Source organism: Triturus cristatus, chromosome 4_2 (assembly GCF_964204655.1).
Source record: "Triturus cristatus chromosome 4_2, aTriCri1.1, whole genome shotgun sequence".
In the NCBI taxonomy this organism is placed as follows: Eukaryota; Metazoa; Chordata; class Amphibia; order Caudata; family Salamandridae; genus Triturus; species Triturus cristatus.
This window is the reverse complement of record NC_140586.1, coordinates 501,284,680-501,311,073: the sequence shown is the minus strand read 5'-3', so window position 1 is coordinate 501,311,073 and position 26,394 is coordinate 501,284,680. Positions and strand designations below refer to the sequence as shown.

The 26,394-nt window shown below is 43.3% G+C and overlaps 1 protein-coding gene across 1 annotated transcript in view; it reads right to left on the bottom strand.

The window, feature by feature from the left end:
• Positions 1-26,394, bottom strand: part of MCOLN3 (mucolipin TRP cation channel 3) — a 589,861-nt gene that overhangs the window by 270,436 nt on the left and 293,031 nt on the right. Inside the window, exons 4-6 of the mRNA XM_085602079.1 lie at positions 25,172-25,325; positions 5,630-5,714; positions 5,447-5,543 (exon numbers count right to left, since the gene is read on the bottom strand). Coding sequence (XP_085458205.1) covers positions 5,447-5,543; positions 5,630-5,714; positions 25,172-25,325 — 336 coding nt within the window. The remainder of the gene's footprint in view (positions 1-5,446; positions 5,544-5,629; positions 5,715-25,171; positions 25,326-26,394) is intronic.

Genomic DNA, 26,394 nt, shown 5'->3' with positions numbered 1-26,394 from the left:
GGATTTTTAAGTCCAGCACCTTCCCTTTTGTTGTGTAGACTGGAGTTGAAACAGTAATTTATAGTATTCCAAAGTGCAGAGCCCCCTAAAGCAAGTCATTGTAACGACTTGCATAGTAAAGTAACACATGGTGACGTCTCAGTCAGGGTAGTGACTGCATTGTAAAGGCATGCGGGATAAATGCATGCTGGGTTTCGTCATACAACTGTTTAAAGTGCTACTTAGGTGGGTGGCACAATCATTGCTACAGGACTACTAGTAACATTTAAATTACAGGCCCTGAGCAAATGCAGTGCACTTTACTAGGGACTTATAAATACATAAAAAATGTTAATTGCAATGCTACCATGTTTTAAGGAGAGAGCACAGGCACTTTGCCACTGGTTAGCAGTGGTAAAGTGCACAGAGTCCTAAGGCCAGCAAAACCTAAGTCAGCAAAAAGAGGAGGTCTGAAGGTAAAAAGTAGGGGAAACCCAATCCAGTGATGCCAGGTCTAGCAGGGTCTAACAATCATTACTCAGAAAATGTTATGGGAAATATTACAAATTCAATTTGAAATAGCTCCATCAAACACGATCAATTGGTGCTAAAAGGGACACCAAACAGGCCCAAACCGGGCAATTTTAAAATGGTTTACAAAGGTCTGTACAATGTCACCAATGGGATTGATGAGCTACAAGAAAATGATGTGCCATGCACGAAAATGGTGTGCCATGCACACGCTAAGAGAGGACAGGACACAGACACCAACCAGCGACTCATCTGTACTGTGATCTTTGTACAGAGGCAAAGGTGCATGGGCTGCAGTTACAACATTATAGGATACAGATGGGGGCAGAGAGAGTGAAGACATGTTGGGTGACCAGAGAAGGTGTGTATACCAGGACTGACAGAAAGTGACATCAATGTCTTCTATAATATCATGAATTGCAGAGAACCAAATACAACAGCAGTGGGAGTTATTGTGTGAATCCCACTGTACAGTTGAGTTCCTTTCTGAAGGCCCAATGGTTCTGAATGATCCTGATGGTCACCGGGAGGCCGTTCCACAGGACCGACGCCATCCCACGGAATGAGATCCCTCCAGCTCTTGCTCTTCTGACTCGGGGAACACATGCCAGATGAAGGTCCTCAAAGCGCAACTCACAGCGTGGGATATACGGTGATAGCAAATTAGATAGGATCGGGGTACTTGGGAGGTGAGGATTCGGTGAGCAATGCACAGAGTTTTGCAGTGGATTCTCTTGTCCACAGGGAGCCAGTGCAATCTGAGAATGAGTTGAGACACCGAGCAGGCTTTGGGGAGTACGAAAAGAGCCCGCACTGCGGCATTTTGAACTTTGTCTCCCTCTTATGAGCCCATCTTAGCCCTTATTATGAATGGCCTTTAATTCCAGAGGGCCTGGTGATGGGAGTTACTAGATCCGTCAGAACTATGAGTTCAACTGGAATACATGTGTTCAATAGTATTCCAGCTCTAGAATTTAGCTGCTGAATGAAGGCAAAGTCTCTGGGTGGAATGGTGGGAAATATGTGGTAATCAGCACAGTAAGCCTGATTCCTGCAGGTTATTACCCAAAAACATTGTATCCCCATTGTTCACCACCCTACAATTACCAAACAAGGGTGCTAGTATTAACTCCTAGTGCAGGATGTTTGGTCAGTGAGTGATATCTTTTTCCTGGCATCAGCCTCCAGATATGTTTTTTATGGTCTGCCCAGACTTCTTCTATAGCATGATCTCTGGTCTTCCCTTCTGTTCCAATGCAGGCTACAGTGAGCGTGCGAGGGCATGTGTGGGGTCAAACGGTCATGAGAGGTCTCAAAATTGTCCTTGTATTGACAGCATCCAAGAGACATATGAGGATTCTTTAATAAGACAGATGTGAGAAATCTGTTTAGAAATCTGTTTAAGGGGTTAATGTCGCTCATGAGATCTTTAATCGATCAGCTAGTGCAGCAGAGTAATTATCTCGCTCAGCCAGGCAGCTCAAATAACTAATCTCAATAAGGGTTGGCTAGGAAAATGCCAAATTTAAAAGACTGAATTTTAGGCTTACATTTTTAGGTCGAGCATTCGAGACCTCCTGTATATACTTTAGTATATACTTATATGTGTATGTACTTTGTGGGCTCTGGAGATCAGCCCTAGGACTTGTCTGCTTCCGGTTAGGGCTTTTTCTTTCTGTTCAACTGCCTCTATTTAACTGTCTTAATAGAAAACTACCAGTAGAGGTCAGTAAAATACCAGAATTGCTTTCTACTGAGGGACTTTCTTCTTTTAATTTTTCTGGCAACTGCCTCTATTTAACATTATTGATAGAAAACAACCAGCAGAGGTCAGTAACATACCAGAATCACTTTAGCATTCTCTAGATTCCAGTCCATAGAAATTGTCTTCTACAAGCACCCGTAGACAATAATATTTTTTTCAATTCTTGTGTTTTCAGTGATGTGACCACCGAAGGCCCTGATGTAGCTTTGGACTATACCATTTCCTGCTGTAAGGCAATATTTCTCTCATGTGTTTTGGAAGTCTTATGATTCTTGATTGAAGATATGGCTAGAGTTGGTGATAACAGCAAGGTAAGAAACTCCTCCTGACATCAGAAAACAATCGCAGATCCAGGGAAAGAATACCCAAAATGAATTGGGTGAGAATAAAAATATAAAGGAGTGGTGCAATACCAAATAGAAAATGGCAGGTTAAAGAATTCACAAAAGAAAAATCCAACTCGTTAAGGACAAAAAGGTCAGTGAGCATGAAGGAAAATCAGGGAGGGAGATGCGTTGCAATGCATTATGCCTTTTGAAGCTGTGTCTTGTTTCTGCTCAGAATTGAGACTGACCCTTACTGGAAGACACTCTGATGCTTTTTATACTGAAATATTCCAACAATTCTCAGCAGAATGACCACCCCCTTTTAAAGGACATGGTATAAGGCCAAATTCTTCCCATATTTGGGAACTTATGGAGAACTCGTAGCGACACTGGAGCTGCTACTGCACTAAAGGAGCACTGCATAGGGCGAGGCACAGTGTGCAGCAATATGCTGACAAGAAGCAAGTAAGACATGTCTTTCCCTTCTGAGTTTGCATGATCTTGAGTAAGTTCTTTGTACAGTTCTGGGGACAAACATGACAATATACAAGATAACAACACTGACCCATGTATCATGTTACAATCTGAAGTTATAGTTTAATAACAATTTTTAACATATAAAGTACCCAGTTAAAACATTACAAATGATACACTTTACACAAGAGGGATGGTACAGTTCCTCTCAGCCTCCAATTAAATTATAACAATTTAGTCTGGACGGCATTGGTCACAGTGAACCTGTACAGAGATGCCAGGCTTAACCAGAAAACAGGCTTCCCCACTCAGCCTTCATATGTGCCATTCGCACCTTGCTCATATTTTTTTACACCAGCTGCCACAGTACTATTGGACTGGAAGTAAACTGAGGGATACAGATCCATTGATCATTAAAGTGGGAGAAACTCAATTGGGGGCCCCACTGCACAATAGTGGCACAAAAAACAGAAACCCAAATGTTAAAAAAGAATTTTTTTAGTTCTTTTTTTTCTGAGTAGATTCTACTTTTTCACAACAAAGCATTATGACATTAGTAGGTTTTGCATTTTATTTTCAACTAAAAATCTCCTTCCAACAAGCACTATTGCTAGTACATAAAGGGGCAAAAATGGTTGCTCGTCATCAAAAAGATGATAGCTACGTTCAGCAAAAGAAAAAGACAAATGCAGACGTCAACTGACTAGGTGTGAGTCTTACCTGAGCTCTAGCAAGAATGCAACACTAGGTACACAAGTGATTTGTGGGGTGCTGGAAGCCAGCATACATTGTCCCTAAGACATGAGGTATGGCTTTATGGGATGATTAATAGCAGGCCAAAAGGTGTAACTTGAGGGCCAAGTGCTGTAAAGGCAGGAGTAATAACTCAGGATATGGGCATTGTTACCTAGCACTGAACCCTGCTGGCTCATTCGGTGTCTCTCTTCATCTCTCCTAACCCCCTTTCCTGGTATCCGCGAGTATACATCAGCAAGTGGTGCACCTAAAGGCTTCTCATAGTGAGAAAACAGATCTGCACACCTATGGGGTGTGGAAGATTGGCCTGCACCTCATTGTTGTCCGACTTTGTCTATTTACTAATTTCCTGGATTTCCACAGCCTTTAGCACTGTTTCTTCACACATGCCTGGCTACTGAAACATGAGCCTGTGCTCTGGACGGACCACCTAGAAGGAAGAATCACTGGTATCATGACTGGGTTGTCAGCTGTTCCTGCAAGAGACACAGCAGAGCAAAATATGTTCAGGAGAACTATGATCAATAAAGTCAATGAGCTAAGGAAAGGGTGGAACCTAAGGATATTACAGCAGATTATTATAAAACGATGTCTGCCAATAAATATGCTGAGCACACCGCACTGGTTACCAGAAGCAACTGCAACTTCCATTTCAAAATGCTAATGTTAATGTTAGTGGGATTTATAAATACGCTGAGGACACAGTAAGCCCGACCAGGTGTCTAATTCTGGAATAACCAGTTTATTAGGTTTTAAATGTGAAAACCAAACACTGATGTGGCTCAACACATAATGTAATTAATATTATATTAAAGAATAATATGTATAGGAACAAGGAGTGAGAACAATTCCACTGTCTTGTTTCCTATTAAGTTATACCAGGCACATTTTGGAATAATTTTTGAGAGACATTGAAGATTTAGGAATATGTGCAAATAAAGTGCAATGCCATAGGTCAGACATATTTAATAGATGCAACAGTATGTTGCACTAAACGTGGCAACTAGATATATATTAAGGCCTGATTTATATGTTAGCAGATAGGGAACTTCGTCGCGACAGCGCTGGAGTTTAGTCCCCACCAAGATAGTCTTCCTCCTGCCCGTTAGATGCAGTTGGACCTTAAGTTACTATGGCGGTGATTACCCCTTATCCACCATTGCCAAACTTCTCAGACGGCCTGACAGAGTAATGGCCTTTGAAGAATTGGCTATATGTCCATTTGCCCAATTAGGATGGGCGTCCATATAGCTGTTCTTTCACTGTCTGTCACCATCAGGAAAACCCTGGCAGTGAGGGTTAGTAAAAAAATATTAGTACCCCCGTCGCCATGGGTAATGACTCCCATGGCGAGGGCGCATTATTTTTTTTATTGTCAGCTAAAAGTATCCAACGCAATGACAACACATTGGCAATGTAAATCAAATGTAAATTACCATTTTCGTTTTTAAATTGAAGCACCAACTCTGCTCTCCCCAATCAACCCACTTGTAAAACAAACAGAGATCCCTTAATAAACCACAGTGGATTTCTGATGTGTTCTGTGGCAGTGGTTCCGTTTGTGGAAGTAATAAATGTATACTTAACTGTATTTGACACCAACTTGTTCACTTACTCTCAAAGTAAAATCATAGCAGTCAGGAAGCTCTTCTTGACTAACCGTGCGAAGATTTATCGCCTTCAACTTAAACATGATCTCCAGGTTAAGAAGTCTGGAAAGAAAACAAAATGCATATTCATTCATGACATAACTAAAATGTGATTATCACTTAATCAAGGAAATTAATGACATTCTTACCTATAGTAGTCTAATGTTAGATTCAGTTGGATATCTCCTAATTCAGCATTCTCCAGTTGTATGGTTGGTGTGATGTAAATACACTCTACACCGGGTATAAACAAAAAATACTGTAAATTGTCAACAACTGTGCTGTACTCCACTGGGCACTATAGCAAATCATAAAAAACAATTCACAAAGCATCAAAATGCAGTACCTACAACAGGAGAATTATTCGAATAAATGGTATGCTATGCGACTGATTAATTTCCCCCCAGTTTGCCAGGGCCCAAAGCAATTCCCTTCTGGGCAGCAAATTAAGGGGCCCATTGCAAGTGAATTAAGGGGCCCATTTCAAGTAAATTAAGGGGCCCATCGCAAGTCATTCGTTTTTCTGCCTGGTATTCCACTCCTCCCAGGAGATAGCAATACTAGAGATATAGATCATTTAAGGGGTGTGAGAAATACTCCTGAATACAGTATTCTGATTGATTGCTTGAAAAAAGTTGAAGAGCGCAGCAACTACTTCAGGAAAGAAGTGTCCTGGCGCTCAAAAAAAGGCGAATAAAGGAAGCCTCAGTCCGATGGACAATCAGAGTTCTCGATGCTACTGGAAACAAAATAGATACTCGGATTAGGTTGGGCACTCAGGGAAGGCAGCAAACAATTACAAGCTTCGGTAGTCACCACAGTGTGGGAACTTCGACTAGATTTATTTTTTGAACTTTTACCAGTAAGCGCGATACAAGTACACGAGAATCCTTATATCATGTAAACAAAGAAGCCAGGTATGTTTTCTGGCCAGAATTAAGGAATGACATGTCGAAGTTGAGATTTTCTCACTGATTCACATATGTGTTTTTCTGGTGTTTCACCTGAGGTCTCTGGGAGAAATTCTCATGATCCACAAAATTATAGTGTATTTTGTAATCTTCTGTAATTTTGCTATTGGCCAAAGGCTTTATTATGAATCCCTGTGCCTCCTTAATTTTCATTTGACATTCTTGAAAGAGCCTCGTATAGAAATGAACTTGGAAGAGGTATGTGAGTGTGGGTGCTAATCCTACAGTTGGTACACACTTGATACTGGTATTATTTAGAGAGGTACTATTCTTGGAGTTTGAGGTCCATAATGAAATAAACGATTGACTCCACTCTCATACTAACAGATTTCACACTGAAAATGCACCCATCTTTATTTATTCATTAATAATGTTTAATGCGGTGTCCTCTCTCCCAGGCTTCCTGTCAACGCAAGCTCTCCTAAGGCTGCTATACATTAACACAAGAACCATATCAATGCATAGTTATGTTAGGAGAAAAAAGAAAATATTTTTAAAAGCATGCCTTGGATGAGTTTGCTTGGTTGCATAGTTATCTGCTGCTGCTTTGGCGCTCCTATGTGTCCAGGAGCTCCTGCACCAGTGCCTAGTGTGGCACTGATCTCTTTCTATGATTGGTCTGTCATTCTATCTAGGCATCATAGAGGAGCAACATAGTACTGCATTTTTGGTTTTCTGACTGGTGACGGTGTGTTGCCTAAGACTGCACTCCAATCGTCAACACTCTTCTTGTTGGACACAAACTACAGGTGCTCTATAAACTGTTGCAATGGCTGTGATGGGGCAGTTGAGGTCACATGCATTAACTAAACTTTGCAAGGATTAATGTACTCTAGTTCTATGGGGCTTCAGCAAAGTTTTTCAGACAGATCTGACAGAGATGACTATCACTAGAGGAAAGGAGGAAAATCAGAGGGCCACTGCTAGGACAGACCAGCATATAATCTCTGTTGATGCCAAAATAGACAATTCATTGCCACCCACCCACAAGTGTTGAGGTTGTTTGCAACACCTTACTTTCCCTTGTAGATATGATAAACCTTGCCTACTCAGAGGAACATTCTCAAATTCAAGAACTGACACGTCCACTGCCCCATCACTAAACTGTTATTTCTCACACTGTTTTGGCAATAACATTCTCACTTAGTCATGAACAAAGAATGATGGTTGGGGTGTGGAAAACTATTTGACAATCCTGAAACTATGTCTACAGCCAGCATTGAGGAACCTCCATCCCTGCCATAGTTGACTTTGCCACGGATCCTAACTAAAGGCAGTTGCACATTTCGCCTGATTGGTGTACTCAACTAATTATGGTTCCTCAACTTGTACACACTATCCAATCTACTATTATATTGGTATATTATATATGCACTGTTACCTTATTCCCATCTGATTAGTCTCTGAGAATCCTTCCCTCCTTCTCCTAATACAATTACTCATGATAAAATAAAAGGAAGGGAAAGAGGTGGGTATCTAATACTCTGAGCAAAAGAGGAACAAGTGCAGACAGAAAGAACTCCTTGCTACCCAAACTGGGCCGAGTTTGGTGTATTTTTAAATGACCTTTTACTCTAGCATCTCAGCCACCTATGCTTTTACTAACAAGAATTCAGAGTAAAACTTAGGCTAACTATTTTACCAGCTTGAAGACACAAAACTCCTCAATAATGAGGACTACCTCTTCTTTGCAGCAACAGGGTTCCATTGGGATAGTCATGAAGCAACACTACAATATGCAAACTCTACATACCTCCGTATTGCCGAGGAGACACTCTACTCAATGTCTTATCTTTCTGAGAGCAAAAAAGAAGCAATCTCCCCTGTGCCCAAAATCCTTAATTTACCACACAGTAACTTACTAAATTGTGGGGTCCCAAAGATCTGACATTTTAAATCAGTTGACAAAGACTCATTAAAAGAAGAAGAATCCTCACTGCATGGGAAGAGACCCTCTTCCTCAAGAAGAGGATCACTTAAACTGAGAGCATAATGCAGAGCTGCTTCCAAAAGAGGTAGCAGATTCTCTCAAAAACTTAACTGATGGAGTGTTTGGTCATGGCCAGACAAAGGGCCCCAATCTGGCAGACATATATGCTCTATGGTCAGTACACCAGGCAGAGGCAAGGAGCAGCAACTAATAGCCATATGCAGCTATCAAAAGCAACTCTACACCTACACCTCAACACAGCCAATTGTTACACTGAACACATGCAGGAGCAATTAGCAGAAACTGAAGAAGTTGCATCAAGAAACATCTCTCAATTGCGCATGTCACTGACTCAGTAAATCAGAAATACAGAACAAAAAGTTGCCATTTGGACATCAAGGTGGATGCAGATGGTATGGATTGCTACATGTTCATGATCAAGATATGACAGCAAGCTTTTCATAATGGACCGAGGTGGGCTTTTCTACCACCAAACTCTAAATGACACCCAAGTCTCTGTTAAATACACATAGTACACACAGTTTTGGATGATGTATTGATACTGTAATTTGTACAAGCTGTTTCACTGGTCTTTAGATTCAGGTTAGTGTCCTTTAAAGTTTGACAAATGGCTGGCATCCTTCAAAAGTCTTTCAAAAATTGAGGAGCCAACTGTCAAACTCATGGTACTACCATCTGATATAGCAGTTGGTGAAGCACTGAGTTTTCACTAGGAAATCTCAGCTAGCTCTGCAATCAGAAGTATTTGACCAAAAGCCCGTCAACCACAGAGCTATCTGTAAGCACATTAGAACAACAACCAGGTGAGGACAATCAGGAAAGAACACATATAAGTTTCACATGGAGAAACTTCCAGCTAGTTGGGTCCACTTATTGTTTGTTTATGAGAACAAACATCTGGGGCCGTATTACACATTGTCATTGTTTTCGGCGGGCGCTGGGCGCAAACAATGAAAATGCGCCCTATTACGATTAATGTGCTGACCCAAGGCAGCCACAAACTCGCACTGCCCTGGGGGCAGCACATTCATGTGAAAAAATGGAGGGTCTTCTTGCAGCCTCTAGGTGCTTTCACAGTGCATCTAATCACAAAAGAGCTCCACTACATGTGTGGAGGAGGGAACAAGAGGCATGGGGTTTTAGGAGCAAGCAGCCTCCAATATTAAATGTTTACCACAAAAAGCTGCTCCTAGTGTGATAACCCAAAAAAGTTACGAGAACCTCGTGAGTGTGGGCATCTCACAAAAAATTACGGACTGGTCTCACACACCACCTGGTGTCATGCTTCATCATTGACCAGTCCTCCCCCTCTAAAACCTTCGTTTGATAGAGGGCGGGCATACACCTGACGACAGGGATGCACTTCTAAATGACTATGTGGGGGCCTGTGATATTGTGAGTGGATTTAAAAATTATTATGGTTATCAGAAGTGCTATTTTAATGTGACTGATAACTATATGATATTAAAAATATATAGGACGGTGAATGGGGTAATTAGTGTCCCCTAACCGTCTCGTGAGTGGTCAACATGTTTCTGCCGAGTCGGCCCAATTGGGTCCAAGGCATTCATCAGGACCTAAAATAACAGGGGGCTCCATTCTTACCAACTGGTGGCAAGATACTACCACTGCGCGGGTGTGGCGAAGGCCACTCTCCACTTCCTAGATGGCTTCCAACGGTGAAGCCTAAAGAGAATATGGAAGAAATCAGGGTTACTTCGAACATATTGGGTCAAAATACCTGTAAAAGTAAAGAGAACAATGCATGCATTGGTTTCTATAGGTGAGTGATTATTGCACGTGACTTCGTGACACTCTATTTGTGTACACATGAGTGAAAATTCGAGAGTTGGTATTAGCTGAGGCTACTACTTGTCTTACCCTAATTCTATGGACTACTTGCCCCATGGGGGGAGGGGGAGAAAAATCCTGTTAATCCGCTCTGTGAAAAGAAGCATAAAAACCACAGTTTCCATCAAACAAAGTGGTGGAGCAAGGTCTCCAAACATTCGGAAAAACATCCTCTCATGCACCCGAGCGAGTACGTAAAAGCTTGCATGTCTCTCAATTCATTCGCACTCTTACTATGACAGGCACTGGATTCCTCCTGGGTCCTATGCGTCTGCTCTCGGTCCTCCCGAATGTCGGAATGAGAGGGAGCAGCCGCCGTCTTTTATAGTGTGGCCGTGTCACTAATAGGTGTAATTGGCGTCACTTAAGGAAAGAAAAGTGTTGTCTGGTGTGCCTTTCCCGGTGTCCCGAGCGATCAGGAAAGAGTACGCCTGGACCCAATATGGCGTATATGGGCGTATCTAAGAGAGTAGTGTGCGAAGTAAAGTGAGCCCATTCGATGTAAAGCTGTGGGCGGTCCACAGGGACGCGTGGTTGGCTAAAGTACGGGAGGACCGGGAGCAGACACATAGGACCCAGGAGGAATCCAGTGCCTGTCATAGTAAGAGTGCGAATGAATTGAGAGACATGCGAGCTTTTACGTACTCGCTCGGGTGCATGAGTGGATGTTTTTCCGAATGTTTGGAGACCTTGCTCCACCACTTTGTTTGATGGAAGCTGTGGTTTTTATGCTTCTTTTCACAGAGCGGACAAACAGGATATTTCTCCCCCTCCTCCCATGGGGCAAGTAGTCCATAGAATTAGGGTAAGACAAGTAGTAGCCTCAGCTACTACCACCTCTCGAATTTTCAGTCATGTGTACACAGAGAGTCACAAAGTCACGTGCAATAATCACTCACCTATAGAAACCAATGCATGCATTGTTCTCTTTTCTTTTACAGGTATTTTGACCCAATATGTTCGAAGTAACTCTGATTTCTTCCATATTCTCTTTAGGCTTCACCGTTGGAAGCCATCTAGGAAGTGGAGAGTGGCCTTCGCCACACCTGCGCAGTGGTAGTATCTTGCCACCAGTTGGTAAGAACAGAGCCCCCTGTTATTTTAGGTCCTGATGAATGCCTTGGACCCAATTGGGCCGACTCGGCAGAAACATGTTGACCACTCACTAGACGGTTAGGGGACACTAATTACCCCATTCACCGTCCTATATATTTTTAATATCATATAGTTATCAGTCACATTAAAATAGCACTTCTGATAACCATAATGATTTTTAAATCCACTCACAATATCACGGGCCCCCACTTAGTCATTTAGAAGTGCATCCCTGTCGTCAGGTGTATGCCCGCCCTCTATCAAACAAAGGTTTTAGAGGGCGAGGACTGGTCAATGATGAAGCATGACACCAGGTGGTGTGTGAGACCAGTCCGTAATTTTTTGTGAGATGCCCACACTCACGACGTTCTCATAACTTTTTGGGGTTATCACACTAGGAGCAGTTTTTTGTGGTAAACGTTTTCACAGTGCAAGCAGCAACCCACCTGCACTTTTGAAGGGGATTAGAGATCCCCTTGCAGGCGGGTGCATTCAGTGACTTCACCCGCTTGCAAGGGGATGTCTTGGGGGGTTCATAGGACCCCCTTTCCCCCCTCCTAAGGGCTGATCTCAGGGGGTGCACTCACAGTGCGCTACCTAAAAGATGGCTCACTGTGAGTACTTCCCCTGAGAGCTTCTTTGTCTCTGCATCTGCGTCTGTAATATGGCGCAGTGGCAAAGGAATTCCCTCATTTGCATAGGGCACGCCTCTATGAAAATGGGGGAATGCCCCCTGAAGGTACTGTTGGTGCTTTAAGTGCACCAGCGCTATTGGTAGTACTGAAGGGGACGCACAAGCGCCTGCACCCCATTCTCTAATACCAAAGTGCCCCGGGAGTGAGCAAAGCTGGTGCAATTGCCCGTTGTGCCCCCAGGGCACCTACTGTAATACGGCCCCATATCTGTTAGTTTAATATTGGAGAAAAAAAAACTTCGCTGAGTGGGTGAATCAAACATGGCGTTTGCTCAGCTCAGCAATGGATCAGTGCCCTTAATGGAGCCTCCTCAGCGGCTGCTCCACTCTAGGCACAAAGATTCCCACCAGGCAAGCAGAGACATTCACATCTGGAGGGCAGTCCTCGGCCGGAGAATTAGAGACCAAAGCCTTTGCTAACCAGGTGGGTAGAGAGCTGCCTTCCAGACTCTAAATGACCTGTTGGGATGGAAAAGTTCCCTGCATCATGATGGACATGCATCACAGCCCACAGTGCCATAGATGCATGGATATCTGGCACCTTGGTAATGATTTGTGGTCAAGAGCGAACAAGGATCCTGGCACAGGATGGCATGACCTAGGCCTGTATCATGGTTATGCAGTCTTGTTAGACTTGGAGGTGGGCAGTAAGAGTGACTCAAGTGATGGTAGAGAGCTACAGCCCTTATTTGGAGTTAAGTGACATGAGTATGGTGGTGGCAGCTTACCCTTTTTGTGTTCCATAGTAATAAAAACTGTTTAATGCATTTTAATATTTGCTTGTCTGGTAAGGAAATGTAGATGTTAACTGATATTTGCTTTTTGATGGAATTTCATAACTTGCCCCTTCTCCATGCACTGGTTATACCTTTGCATATTGCAAGATTTATAGCATGTGAAATTATAGCACTGATAACAACACTTATGACGTCTCAAATAACATGAATTGTGAAAACACAGAGCATGGAAGAGAGGCGAGTTATAGTTAATGTTGTATAGTGAGTGAGGCGACGAAAGAGAGGCGAGTTATATTTAATATGGTGTTTAGTGAGTGAGGCGTCAAGACTGTACAGAGGTGCACGATTCATAGTAATTTGAAGGCAGTGAGTAAATTCTGAATTTAAGTCCTAACTATAACTTTAGAATTTCTAATGTTTATATAGTTTTATTTGGGTTTGTATAGAAAGAATAAAAGCAGTTTTCCAGACTATAACTAAGGTTTAACGTTTGTTTTTTTATTTAATTTAACTGATTTTCATTTTTTATGAAAAATGTGTTTGAAATCATAGCGCAGAGTGCAATTCAGCCTAGTGTTGCTAGGTGGCGTATTACAGAGTATAGTGGTGGACAGTGTCGTGTAGTATTGTACAGTGTAAGAGAGTGGAGTGGACCAATGTACAGTTGAGTAAAGTGTTATACAGTGTAGTGGCATAATGTGTTGTATAGTCGAGTGGGCGTAGTGGCCTGGTGTGTTGCATAGTCAAATGGAGCACCATAGGGTGGAGTTGTGTGTTGTATAGTAGTGAGGATTGTCATACAATACAATTAAGTGTCTTGTAGTGGCGTGTTATTGACTGTAATGTCGTGGAGTTGAGCCTTTTGCAATAGAGTGTCGTCAAGTAGAGTGTCGTACAGTGGCATATAGTGAAATAGAGTGCTGTGCAATGTATTGACATAGTGTGGAGTTCAGTGGAGTACAGTGTCATACAGTTCGGTGTTGTCAAGTGAAGTGTGTACAGTAGAGTAGCGTAGTGTGAAGTTCAGTGGAGTACAGTGTCATACAGTTCGGTGTTGTCAAGTGAAGTGTGTACAGTAGAGTAGCGTACACTGTAGTATTGTATAGTGGGGTCATAGAATGACATGTGTAGGAGAGTAGGATCTGCTTCACATGGGTACCCCCACTTTTTGCTGGTGTTTCACTGTTTTTCGACCTTAGTCTGGCTGTGGCCCTGCTAATCAGGACCCCAGCCTAGCTGATTCCTCTCTAAAATGGTTTCCATGTACATTAGGTACATTTCTAATTGGATTCTGGAGTGCCCTATAAGCCCCTAGTATATGGTATACTGTGTACCTAGGGCATAGGTACCTCAGAGGCCTACCAGGGGCTGAAGCATATATTATGCCACCCCAGGGAAGTACTCCAAAATGGCACCACAGGTCTGCTACTGCAGCTTGGGAAAGGTGGTGCTTGCACCCCTTACTGTGGTATAGGCTACCTACATCACTACCTTTGCACACACATATAAAACTTATAAGTCACTCCTATGGCAGGCCTTAACAATCCTGAAGGCAGAGTCCTTGGTTTTTATGTGAGAGGGTGCCCCTGCATGAGCATAGCCCCTCTGCAGTGTTCGGAGTACCTCCTCTGATGCTGTTTGTGGTGCAGCCTGACCATATACTCTTAAGTGCATTATAACCTCGCCGTAAATGCTAACTTTGGGATGGCTGCACGGAAACATGTCGTGTTTAGTGTCAAATGCTTTGGAATACTACCCCTCGCCAGTTGTGGGGTTAGCATTCCACCCTTCTAGAGGGAGAGACATGTTCACACTGATCTAACCCGGTTGGACTTTCTACAGCCCTGGTATCACAAAATGGATGCCTCTGCCACGGACACTGGTCTGGCCTTCTGCTGCTGACCAAAACTCTGGCAGGTGAGGCCTGGACAATAGGTTTCCTGTCCCAGGGAGGTGTAACCATCTCCCCAGACAGGCAGATGTGTATTGTGGCTGGGCGGGAGCACTCTCTGGTGCTTTGAAGTCCTGCACTGGGGGCACACTTGGTGTCCCTGTGCATAGTCCAGTTCAAACCGGTTGCAGGGGCTACCTGCCCCTGTTGTGGCGTGAAACTGGACAAAGGAAATGGGTGTAACCACCCCTCTTTCCAAACCCTCCCATAGGTGGGTCCCTAGAGTATGTCCAACCCCCAAACTTAGTATAAGTATGGGAACCCAGTCCTTGCGATTTTAGATTACCCTGGACAAAACTCTGCAACATATATCCTGGACCTTCGATGTTCTACTTTGCTTAGAAGACTGAAGAAATCTCCCTTGGGGTCAAGGAGTGACTACCCTGCTTGGCAGGCACCAAAGAAGCAACTGACCAGTCTGCATCACTGAAGCTCCTGCCGGACGCCGAAGTCTTTGCATCACCAGAGGTGGATTTCCAGACTTCCCCGAGGCTACCCTGAGTCCATAGTAAAACTGAGGCCCGTGACTATTGTGGGTGACGTGGAACCATGACCCCTGGACACAGTGAACTTTTGCAGCAAAAGCATCTTCCTGGTCTTCCTTGAAGTTGTGCTTTGGGCTCTGAGTAGCCCCAGTCTTGAGCACCTCCTGCACTGAAGATTGCTGGCCTCTACTCCACGAGTGACCCGTGGGCCAGTTTCAAGTGCGACCGCTTGAGGCTCCTTTGCAATCGCTAGCCCGTTGGCTAGTAGATCCCCACGAAGGCAACTCCTCTTCTTATTGGGCTTTCCTGGGTGCTCCAGACGTGCCCGGACTTACCTTTGCTGGGTGAGTCCCCCAGACCTTGCTGGTCTGCACCAACGTCCTTTCTCTGCTTTCAAGTAACTTGTTGTTGCCAAGGCTTGTTAGGTCCAATCTGGTCACCAACACTGCAGCACTCGACAGACTTTGTGGGACAGCTCAAATCCAGCTCCTGGTTGTCATTGGCACCTCCTGAACCTCGTGGCTGAAGAGTCAAGACACCCGTCAACTCACCTGAAGCACCCGACATCTGTGGGCATTGGTCTATCGTGCCCTTGGTCACTGGTAAGTGACCCAGACTCTGTCCCCTCTGCTTTCAGGTTCCTTCCATCCTAGATCCAGGCTTGGATCGCTTCGGACACTTCTCCTCTTCACGGCAGCAGCACTTCTTCACCAGCTTCTATTGAAATCGACGACGCGACCCGACACCAAAAGACACCTATGCACCTGGCTTCCCTGGGTGAGGTAACACGAGTACTCCAGTGCTCCCGTGGGTGCTATCCCTAGAACTTCCTAAGTCCAAAAGGGTTTGGTCCTGACTCGATTCTAAGTGTCCCTAAGCTTTAAATTTCCAACCGCAACATTGCCCATAGAAGCTAACGGGAACCCGCGGCTGTGTTCACACACTGCACACGGCCCCCGTGGGTCCCCTGTATCACTACCTTGGGTGGTTCCTTGGGGTCCCAGCGATTCTACATGCTCTAGGCCTTGTGTCTAGTTCAGTCGTGGTTCTTATACCGCTTTATTGATGTATGGTTTGGTACGCCCCTAGGGCCCAAACGTGTATTTGTGCTATTACAGTTGATTGCTAATTGTAATTAAGTACTTCGAACTCCAGTCTCATAAAGAGGCTAGAGGGGTGTGTTATCTTAAATACATATACATATACATATATTTTACATATACATATATTTTAAATATATACCAGGTGTGGCTGTGCTTTCATTTGGTCATTCAGGAGATTATAGACTGGTAAAACAAGCTGCTTTACATTCCTTCAAGACTTAGCCTGAAGGCTGCTCTCCATAGCTACCACTAGGATAGCTTTCAATAAAGGTTGTCTTTAACCTATTCACCATAAGGGGTTGTTTGGACTGATACAGGGTGCCCACTATAACTAGTGGACAGCATATATTAGGCCAACTTCTCACAACGTGTTGTACAGTTGACTTTGGTACAGTGTTATACTGTGGAGGAGAGTCTTGTGCAGTGGAGTGCTGTGTCATACAGTGGAGTGGCATGTCATATAGAGGAGTGGTGTGGCAGTCTTATAGTGTCATACAGTGTAGTACAGTGGCGTAGAGTGGATGGGCATTGAGTCGAGTAGAATGTCATAGAGTAGAATGCAGTGTAGTGGAGTTTCATAGAGTAGAGTAGGGTGTCGTACAGTGGAGTGGCATAGAGTGGGTTGTTGTACAGTGGCAAAGAGTGTGATAAAGTGTCATGCAGTGGAGTACACTGGAATGGAGTGGCATAACATAGTGTGGACTGAAGTATAACAGAGTGGATTCACTTGTCGTAGAGTTTAGTGGCATGGAGTGGAGTAGAGTGGAGTGATGCAGCCTAGAGTTGAATAAAGAGTCATAGATTAGAGTGACATCTTGTACAGTACAGTGGAGTGCTGTGTCGTAGACTGTTGGAAATTCTTGTAGAGTGGAGTAGAGTGTTGTACAATGGAGTGCACAGGCATAGAGTGCCGAGTTGTACAGGGGAGTGTATGGCCATAGAGTGTAGTAGAATGTAGTAGAGTGGTATAGAGTGTAGTTGAGTTTTGAACAGTGGAGTTCTATACAGTGAAGGAGAGTGGCATAGAGTGGATTGTCGAACAGTGGCATGGAGTGCGGTAAAGTATCGTACAGTGGACTAGAGTGGAGTGGTATTGAGTGGAGTCACGGAGGATAGAGTGAAGTAAAGTATAATAAAGTGGAATGTTATGTTGTAGAGTTGAGTGGCATGGAGTGGAGTACAGTGGCTTGAAGTATCATAGTGAGGAGTAGAGTCTCATAGAGTGGAGTGCTGTGTCATTAAGTGGAGTATTTTGGCATGTCATAGAATGTTGGAAAGTGCTGAAAGTGAAGTACAGGGATGTGCACAGAGCGGATTAGAGCTTTCTACAGTGGAATGGAGTGGTGTGGAGTAGAGTGTGGTACAGAGTAGTAGAATAGAGTGGCATACAGTCTCGTACAGTTGAGTGGCATAGAGTAGCGTAGAGTGTAGTGGTGAACAGTGGAGTACCAGAGTAGAGTAAAGTAGATTGGAGTAGTGTCATAGAGTAGAGTGCAGTAAAGTGGGGTGGAGGGGTATAGAGGAAGTTGCATAGAGAAGGGTAGAGTGACATTGAGTAAACTAGAGTGGTGCACACAGAGATAGACAGGAGTACTGTGATTTATAGTGGTGTGCTGTAGATTGCAGTACTGTATGGTAGAGTGAAGGGGCGTAGAGTGTTGTAAAGTGGAGTAGAGTGTGGTAGAGTGGCATAAAGCGGACAACAGTGTTGTATAGTGACAGTCAAAGCAACACAAAATTGCCCCCATTTTGATTTTGTAAGAAAATTATATTCAGGACCTGGATTTATAACATACACATAATAAATACATTTTCACTTCTCTAGTGATATGTGACCCCAGTGCAGTGCTAAAAAAACACAACCCAATAGTGTGCGAAAGACATGATAATAAAATACAGTATTTCTGCGTGTTTCTTCCACTAAACAACAATCTCTCATTTCAAATTATTAAGGAATATCACGTCATTTGTTTGTTGTGTTGTTGTCGATGATGTTTCAACACGCATGTGGATATGTGGGTTTCATCAGGACAGAAGGATTACCATGGTACCTGTCTTGCCCTCAAGTGCAACAATAGCCGAGATCCCGGCTGTTCCACAGTTATAACTGCCACCAATGCAAGGAAATAATATTCACACAGAGGTGACCCCTAGTGATGCAGTTCAGATAAATGGCCCATGGGTAATTGCCCACGAATAGTCGGTGTCTTCATACAGACAGTGCAGCAATGTGCCAATCAATGCCCTGAATACAGCTTAAGAGGCCCGGATCGGCTCTTGATTTCAATGTTTGGAAGGCATCACGGGACAATGCCCATCACTGTCAGCGTTCCTTTATTGCTGTAATCACCTCCCCTTGCCGAAGGCTAGGGGGAAGCCATATCCAGCCTTCACACAGCAGGCTTATCTGTCTGCATGCAGGTGCAGACAAGAACAGCAGATGCAGATTTTTGGCTGATCATTGGTTTTGTTGTTCATAAGAGGTATGCAGGTGTGAACCGTTTCTGAAACGGGCAGTATGCTACATTTGTAGTGTAGCTTGATTAGCTGAGAGGAAGGTGTGCTTGGAGATATAAATATAAAGAAGCTTTATGATATCATGACAATGTTACAATGCTTTTTATTTCTCACCCACCTGATCAATATCAATAACCAGTATTTTGCTTGTTTTTATAATAGCTACTACTGATATTGCATGTACTTGGATAGGAGCTTGACTTTGAATAAACCTTGAAAATATATTCCCGGTTTCTTAGTGTTCTTGAGTGTACCTTTCCATGAATGAAAGAGGTTTGTGTTCCATTAACTATCCTTGTGATATCTCACAGGATTGATTGTTACCACAAATGCATCTCACTCAAGTGCTGCTTGGTGGGTTGTACAGTGGTTGCAGTTCAGCTGGTTCTCTGTCACTGGTTGCCAGACTGACTAGGTCCTTGGTGTCAGAGGGCCAAGAGAACTCATTTCGAAGCCATGCCCTTGAAAGGAATCCATAAAAATGATCAAGGAACACAAAGACTTGATGTCAGAGGAGGTGTAGAAATTATTGTGGGGAGATGCAATCCAGCTCTGTATGTTTCACCCAAGGGGTTTGTTATCAACATATTCTTGGTGCAGAAAAAGAACAAATAAATCTGACGGACATAAATCAGTTTGTTCTCTACCAGCATTTCAAGATGGAGACAGTGGTCAGTCTTAGTGACAGTATATTGTTCTAGAGGACTGGATGATGTGTATGGCTTTAAAAGGTGCTAATTTACCAGTGCCAGCATTGCATCAACACAGGAAGTACCTGACGTTCCTGTGCAAGGGTCAGGCCTTCAGATTTACATCCCTTCTTTTCGGTCTATTCTCAACTCCTTGGTGTTTTACTTAGCTGCTGCATCCAAAAGTAGCAACTTAGGGCTCAGGGACTGAGGATGATAATATATCTGTACAATATGATTTTTCTGGGACAGGAGAAATCTCTGTTTTTGAGGGAGGTACAGATATCTATAGAGCTAATTCAGAATCTCGGATTTATTGTCAATGGGGAGAAATCAGATCTAGTTGCTTCAAAACAGATGGAGTTCTTTGGTTTTGGTGGACACAGAGAGACAAATTCTGTCACTTTCAGAGGTGAAATTAAAAGCAATCAAAACGAAATTGTGTATGACACTGAACTGATTTCACAAGATGGGTGGGTTTGTACTCATCTTTAATTGAGGTGATCTTTTCAGCCCGTTTTTATTTGAGGGTTCTTCAATATCTGAAGATAAAACATATAAGAAGAGGACTGGAATATTCAGAGATGAATCCTTTTGAACTTGAAGCAAGAGAAGAAATAGGATGGTGGTTAAATCTTGTGGATGAATGGAACTCGGAGAGCCATTTTTCCTAGGTCCCCCAATCTTATATTAGAATCTGATGCATGTCTCTGGGGTTGGGGAGCACAATATGGCAGAAACTCGATTAGAAGATGGTCCAGGACAGAGTCATTAATGCACTTACATTTTTTAGTGCTTAGAGCTTATTATAGGCTGCTTTGCAATTAAACGCCCAGTAAAAAGCAGGGTAAAATGCTTACTCTTTCTGTGGGCAAACAACCTGACAGCAGTCAGGTATATAAACAGCCTAGGGACAAGGAGGCTAAAGCTTTTGTCTCCAACAAAAGATTTCTTTGAAAGCAGAATACTTTCCAGGCCTATTCAGGAGTATTAGGACAGTAGCAACTGGCTATCCCACCCTAATGTCTTCAAAACTACAGCAGAATTTGGGAATCCTTAGAAATCAATCTGTTTGCCTCACAACTTACAACTCAGTTGGGGAAATATTACAGTGGGAGACCAGATCTGGAAGCTTAGGCTACAGATTTCGTCTGGTGTGGTGGAAATCTGGCCTGGTGGCGTCGACATCTTTATGTCATCTACCCTTTCTCATAATTTCGAATTGCTTTTCTCAGACCTGCAGGCAGTTGGTGTGGTAACAATTGTGACGCTTCTTTGGAGAACAGAACCATGGTATCTGTTTCTATTAGACTTGTCAGTGAACTGTGTCAATTCTGATAGTGGTATTTCTGGGGTTGTTGTAGGACCCTTGAGGGTGATATTACAGTGACATTGTTCTCATTCATTGAGACGTTACAAGTGTTTTACATTTATTGGCATCTCTGGTGGCTGGGCACAAGTCCTATATGACTGTTAATAGCTACAGGTCAGTAATATTGACAGGACCCTAGAACATGAGGATAAATCAGTGGGTGAATATCCTATGGTATGTAGACTATTAAAAGGAATTATGGTGTGGGATGTGAACTTGGTTTTCCATTTTTTCCAATCATTGGAAGAAAATGAAAAATGTCCATTTAATTGTTTATCGGCTACGTTAGTAAGGCTATAATGCCTAGTTTCTTTCAGTAGGGTGTCAGATGTTAGGGCTTTAGATATTTTGGCTATGCATTTTCAATCAGTCAGGCACATGTTACAATAACAAGACTTAACAAACATTCATCCACTACTATAGAATTGTTATCGTTTCCCTTGCACACTTAGCTGTGTGTAAGTAAACAAATATAAATATTAATAATTATTAACTGCTTATTATTATACATACACAATTGATAAAAACTCATTTATCGTCAATACATCAGTTTGTGGGACTATTTTTCATTTATTGTAAAGGACCATAAATACTGTACATGATCTATGAAATTCACTAATTACACATTTTTTCTTTACCTCTTGATTAAATGAAAGGCCTACACCAACACCCTCATTCCACCGTTAGACAAGGGGGTCTCTACTGGGCAAGGGCTTGCACCTTTGTCCAAGTAGGGACCCTTCATCCTAGTCAGGGTAAGGGAGTTACACTCCTAAAATAACCCCTGCTCACCCCCTTGGTAGCTTGGCATGAGCAGTCAGGCTTATCTTAGAGGCGGTGTGTAAAGCATTTGCACATAACCAACAGTAATACTTAAAACAAGACCAAAACGATAAAAATCCACAAGACAGTACTTAAAAATCTTCAGTTATAAAAATAACCTTGTAAAAGAGTTCCTTGATGTCGATAGCTCCGGCCGGGGTTATCACTGTGTCGTGAACAAACAAATCCAACAGTTCTGGCTGACCGCGGCGTCGCAGGCCAGCTATGGTGTCGGGAAGACCCGCAAACAGTACCTTTCAGAAATGCAGGGCGTCAATGACCTCTTGTTGAGCTTCCGAAAACACGGTGTCCACAGGCATCGGTTCCGGAGGTTGGTGCAGGAGTCGTCAGGGCCCTCGATGTCACACGCGCTGCAGGTCGATCTCCTCTCTGATGGAATCAGGAGCGCTGACTTCGGCCGGCGTCGGGTGCTGCGGTGTGAAGTGCAGCGGGGCAGCGTGCGGTGCCCTCAGGTCGCGGTGCGAGCATCGGCTCAGTGGTGGCGTCAGCAGGCGGCGGCGGTGAGACCAGGGTCACTGTATGGCGTTGCGGCGGTGCCTTCAGGACACGGTGTCGCCAGCGGCGTCATAGACGGAGTCGGGCTTGAAGTCTTTGCTGTTTCTGAGACTTCTTGAACAGGTGGCAAGCTCTACCGCAAGCCCTTGGAGATACTCCACACAAGTAGAGAAAGTTCAGTCCAGTCCTTTCACTGCCCAAGACAGAAGCAGCCACTGCAGGCCAACACAGCAAAGCACCCAGCAAAGTGGTAGTTCCTCCTCACAGCTTCTCCAGCTCTTCTTCTTGGCAGTCTTCTTGATTCCAGCGAGTTCTTTGAAGTCTTTTCTATCCCTGAGACTTCCAACCGGAGGCTCTACTTCAAGCCCTTGGAGAAACCTCTAATAGCAGGATGATGAAAGCACAGTCCAGTCCTTTCCCTACCCAAGACAGAAGCAACCACTGCAGGCCAACCCCTCAATACGCAGCATAGGGGCAGTACTCCTCCTCCAGCTTTCCCAGTCCTTCTTCCTGGCAGGTGCCTTAGTTCAGAAGTAATCTAAAGTTCTGGGGTCTGGGCCCCAATATTTATACCACCAAATCCTTTGTCCTCTGAAAGCAGAGGGTCCTGTACCTAGTTCAAACCAGTTCTGGGTGCATTCCGCCAGTGTGCACCTTCTTCCTTTGTCAGTGTGGGCCAAGGTCATCAAACACACCACAGGAGGTGGAGCCAGCATTGTGGAAGGCAGGCACAGCCCTATTCAGACCCAGGTGCTACTCCTCCCACCCATCTATGTGCAGATAGGTCTATTCAGCCCTGTGCTGACTTACCCAGTCTCCTGGAGTCCCCCCCAGCCCCTGTCACTCACAAACCAGACAGACAATACACAAGCTAGAAGAGGCAGGCTGGATGGTTAGGTAAGAAAATACCTACTTTCTAAAAGTGGTATTTTCAAACATAGAATGTTAAAGCCATCTTTACTAAAAGATGTATTTTGTCATTCTGAGTTCAGACATACTAAACTCGAATTTCTACCATGTTCCCTGGGTCAGTTAGGATTATAGGATGTTATAATCAAACTGCCCATTCTGGCCTATGGGGAACAGGTAGCCTTGCAATAGTGAAAAACGAAGTAGGCTGTAATTTACTATCAAGACATGCCACACACACCAGGGCATACCTTTCACATAAAATGCACCCTGCCCACAGGGGTACCTTGGCCTACCTTAGGGGTCACTAACATGTAGAAAAGGGAAGGTTTAGGGACTGGCAAGTGTGTGCACTTGTCAAGTCGACATGGCAGCCCCAGGCTGCACACAGGCTCTGCAATGGCAGGCCAGAGTTACACTTTACGGGCTGTTTGCGTGGGTGGCATAATCCAGTGCTGCAGCCCACCAACAGCATTTGATTTATGGGCCCTAGCACTCGCAGAGCACTTTACTAGGGACTGACACATAAAACAAATAGGCCAATCATGGAAACACCAATCCATAACACATTTTACACAGAGAGCATATGCACTTTAGCACTGATTGGTAGTGGGAAAGTGGCCAGAGTCCTAAAACCAACACAAACAGGTCAGGAAAAAATAGGAGGAAAAAGCAAAAAGTGTAGGAATAATCCTGCAAAAAGGGCCATTTCCAATACACCCATTCACACTCATTCAGCCTCACATATACACACTAAGATACCGCTTGGATGGAGGACTCTTTTCCTGATGTATATGGACAAAGGAATGAAGAACTGTTATGACTCTTGCTTGTTTTTTATTGTTATCTATATTCTTTTGATCTCTTCATGGATTATAGATCCTTGTACATCAAGTAAAGAGGATGTTTGTGTACAGCCACACCTCCATTTATAGTGTTTGTTGTCTTTCTTTTGTGTTATTGCTCTCTGTAATGGAGAATTGGTGGAATTGTAATGTTCTTTGAATGTGCTATAAATAAACTGTAGGAAAGGTATATGTATAATATTCACTTCCTTTGTCTCTAATAAAATCAAGATGTTCCTTTACTGTTAGCTAGGAGAATCTTCAATTACACCCAAGAAATGCTGGGGCCTGATCCAACATGATCTCAAATCCTATCTTTTCTGTCTAAAAGAGACAATGCCTTTCCAAAGCAGGAACAGCCACATTCATTGAGTTAGTATATGAGAGTGGTCTCCAATGGGACCCACACATACTGTGAAGGAGTGTGGCTCAATGGTTAGAGCGGCAGACCCTGAAGCAGAGTTCTGGCCAGGGACCAGGGTTCGATTCCCGCCTCGGCGGGGCTCGGGCTCAATTTCCTCGGACCTGTCTATTCTCGCCTCGGTGCCTATTCTAATCATGGGCCCCACGCTGCAACTCTGGACAATAGCTTGCTTAGCCTCCACACCGTCCCCAACAGCGCTAAGGATGCCTGGCTTCACCCTGGGGGTGCCCAGGAGTGGACACTTCACAGGGAAAGCCAGGAGGGGTTCCACAGCAGTATGAATATCAGTGCCAGGAAACCGCAAAGGCGACACCGCAAGGTGGCCGTCTGGTGACAGTGCGCTCTATAAGTACCTTGACATTTACATTTACTGGTCAGAAACATATTTTTTATGTTACTATTTTTGCACGATTTGCCCTCACCATTTCGGCAAATTAACCTGGTGAGGATATTGTTGGGAAACAGCATGAAATTCCAGTTTATGTGCCAAAGAATACATGTATGCATTCCATGATCTGAAATTTCAGTTTGGGCACCCTGAGACATGTTTTTGTTTTGAAGGAAAGATCTCCTTTAGTCCACTGTCAGCATTATGAGATTCCCTTGTCAGCCTGAAAGAAAAGCGAAAGTGGCCGAGGTGTTCCCTAAATTGGAACTTTAGGGGACACCTCCACCACTTTAACAAGATATTCCACTTGCCCTGTCATGGGAGATACGGAGGACACTGAGTAATTTCCAGTCAGTAATTATAATGCTTACCAGTTACAATTTCTGGATCAATGTCAAAGGTACCATTTTCTGGGAAGATGTTTACTTGCTTGTACATCTCTTGACACAGACTGAGAGGTGCATCTTCTTTGCCATTATTGTCAAAGGCATAAATCCCAAGGGATATGTTGCGCAACTGTAGGAACTAAAACGAAGCAGAAATTAAGAAAATGAGTCAAAAGAGCTGCAAGGTAAATTCGTAAGTGCCTCTAGTCCTGAGACGTTTCATCCATTGACCACACCTACTGTCAATGTGAAATTAGAATAAGAATTGCAAGTACCGAACTGAAAATTAAATGGCTGATTAACTTGTTGGGAGTGGGTCAAAGATTCGATTTAGGTTTTAGAAATTTTCCGTAGAGAACAAATGAGCATAAATGAGTTTTATATATATTCCAACCATTACCGACTTATTTACAAATCGGATAATGACACAGGAGTAAGCTTTGCCATCCAGCTTCAAGGTTTATTTTGTCCTTTCGCTTGACGCGTTTCGGCACACCTACCTTGTTTACATGGGCAATCGCATAAAATCAGACTTTTTTTAAACAGAGGCTCTTTAGTCACATGATCGCTTTGGAAGTAGATAAGAAAAAAAGACTGCCAATTCTATATGTGTTTTAAAACATCTTACAAGAGGCCAGATAGCAACTACTAAACATTTTTCTCACTTTTTCTTTTTACATTGGTGATTTTTTTTAAATTAATTAATATCTCAAATCACCAATTCTAAATCGACCAAAGATGCATTAATAATCATGCACGATTAAAAATAATGTACAATCCCAATTGTTCTCCTTTGATAACATTTCATTGGAACATAATCGATTTTTACATTTCTTTAACTGTATCTTCACACACAGTGTGTTCATTTAATGTTTTACATTTGCTATTGTCTCACAGTCTCAGTGTTTTGTGTTATACTCCTCACAGAAAATAATCACACAAGAATTTTCTGGGCCAGTGCCCTTCCCGGGAGTCCATTATCTTGTCATTCAATCCACAGTGATATCAAGGAATTTCCTTCACATAATATCCCGGTTTATCTGCCAATAAACCCGTTTTAAGAGAAGTTAAAATAAGTTAAATAAGTTAAAATAGGTCAATTATATAAAACAGTTTCTATAAAATTACATAGTAGTTTAAGGTGCAAGTATGCATGAAATATAATGTGCATATATATATATATATTTCACAGTGAGAGTAACATATTC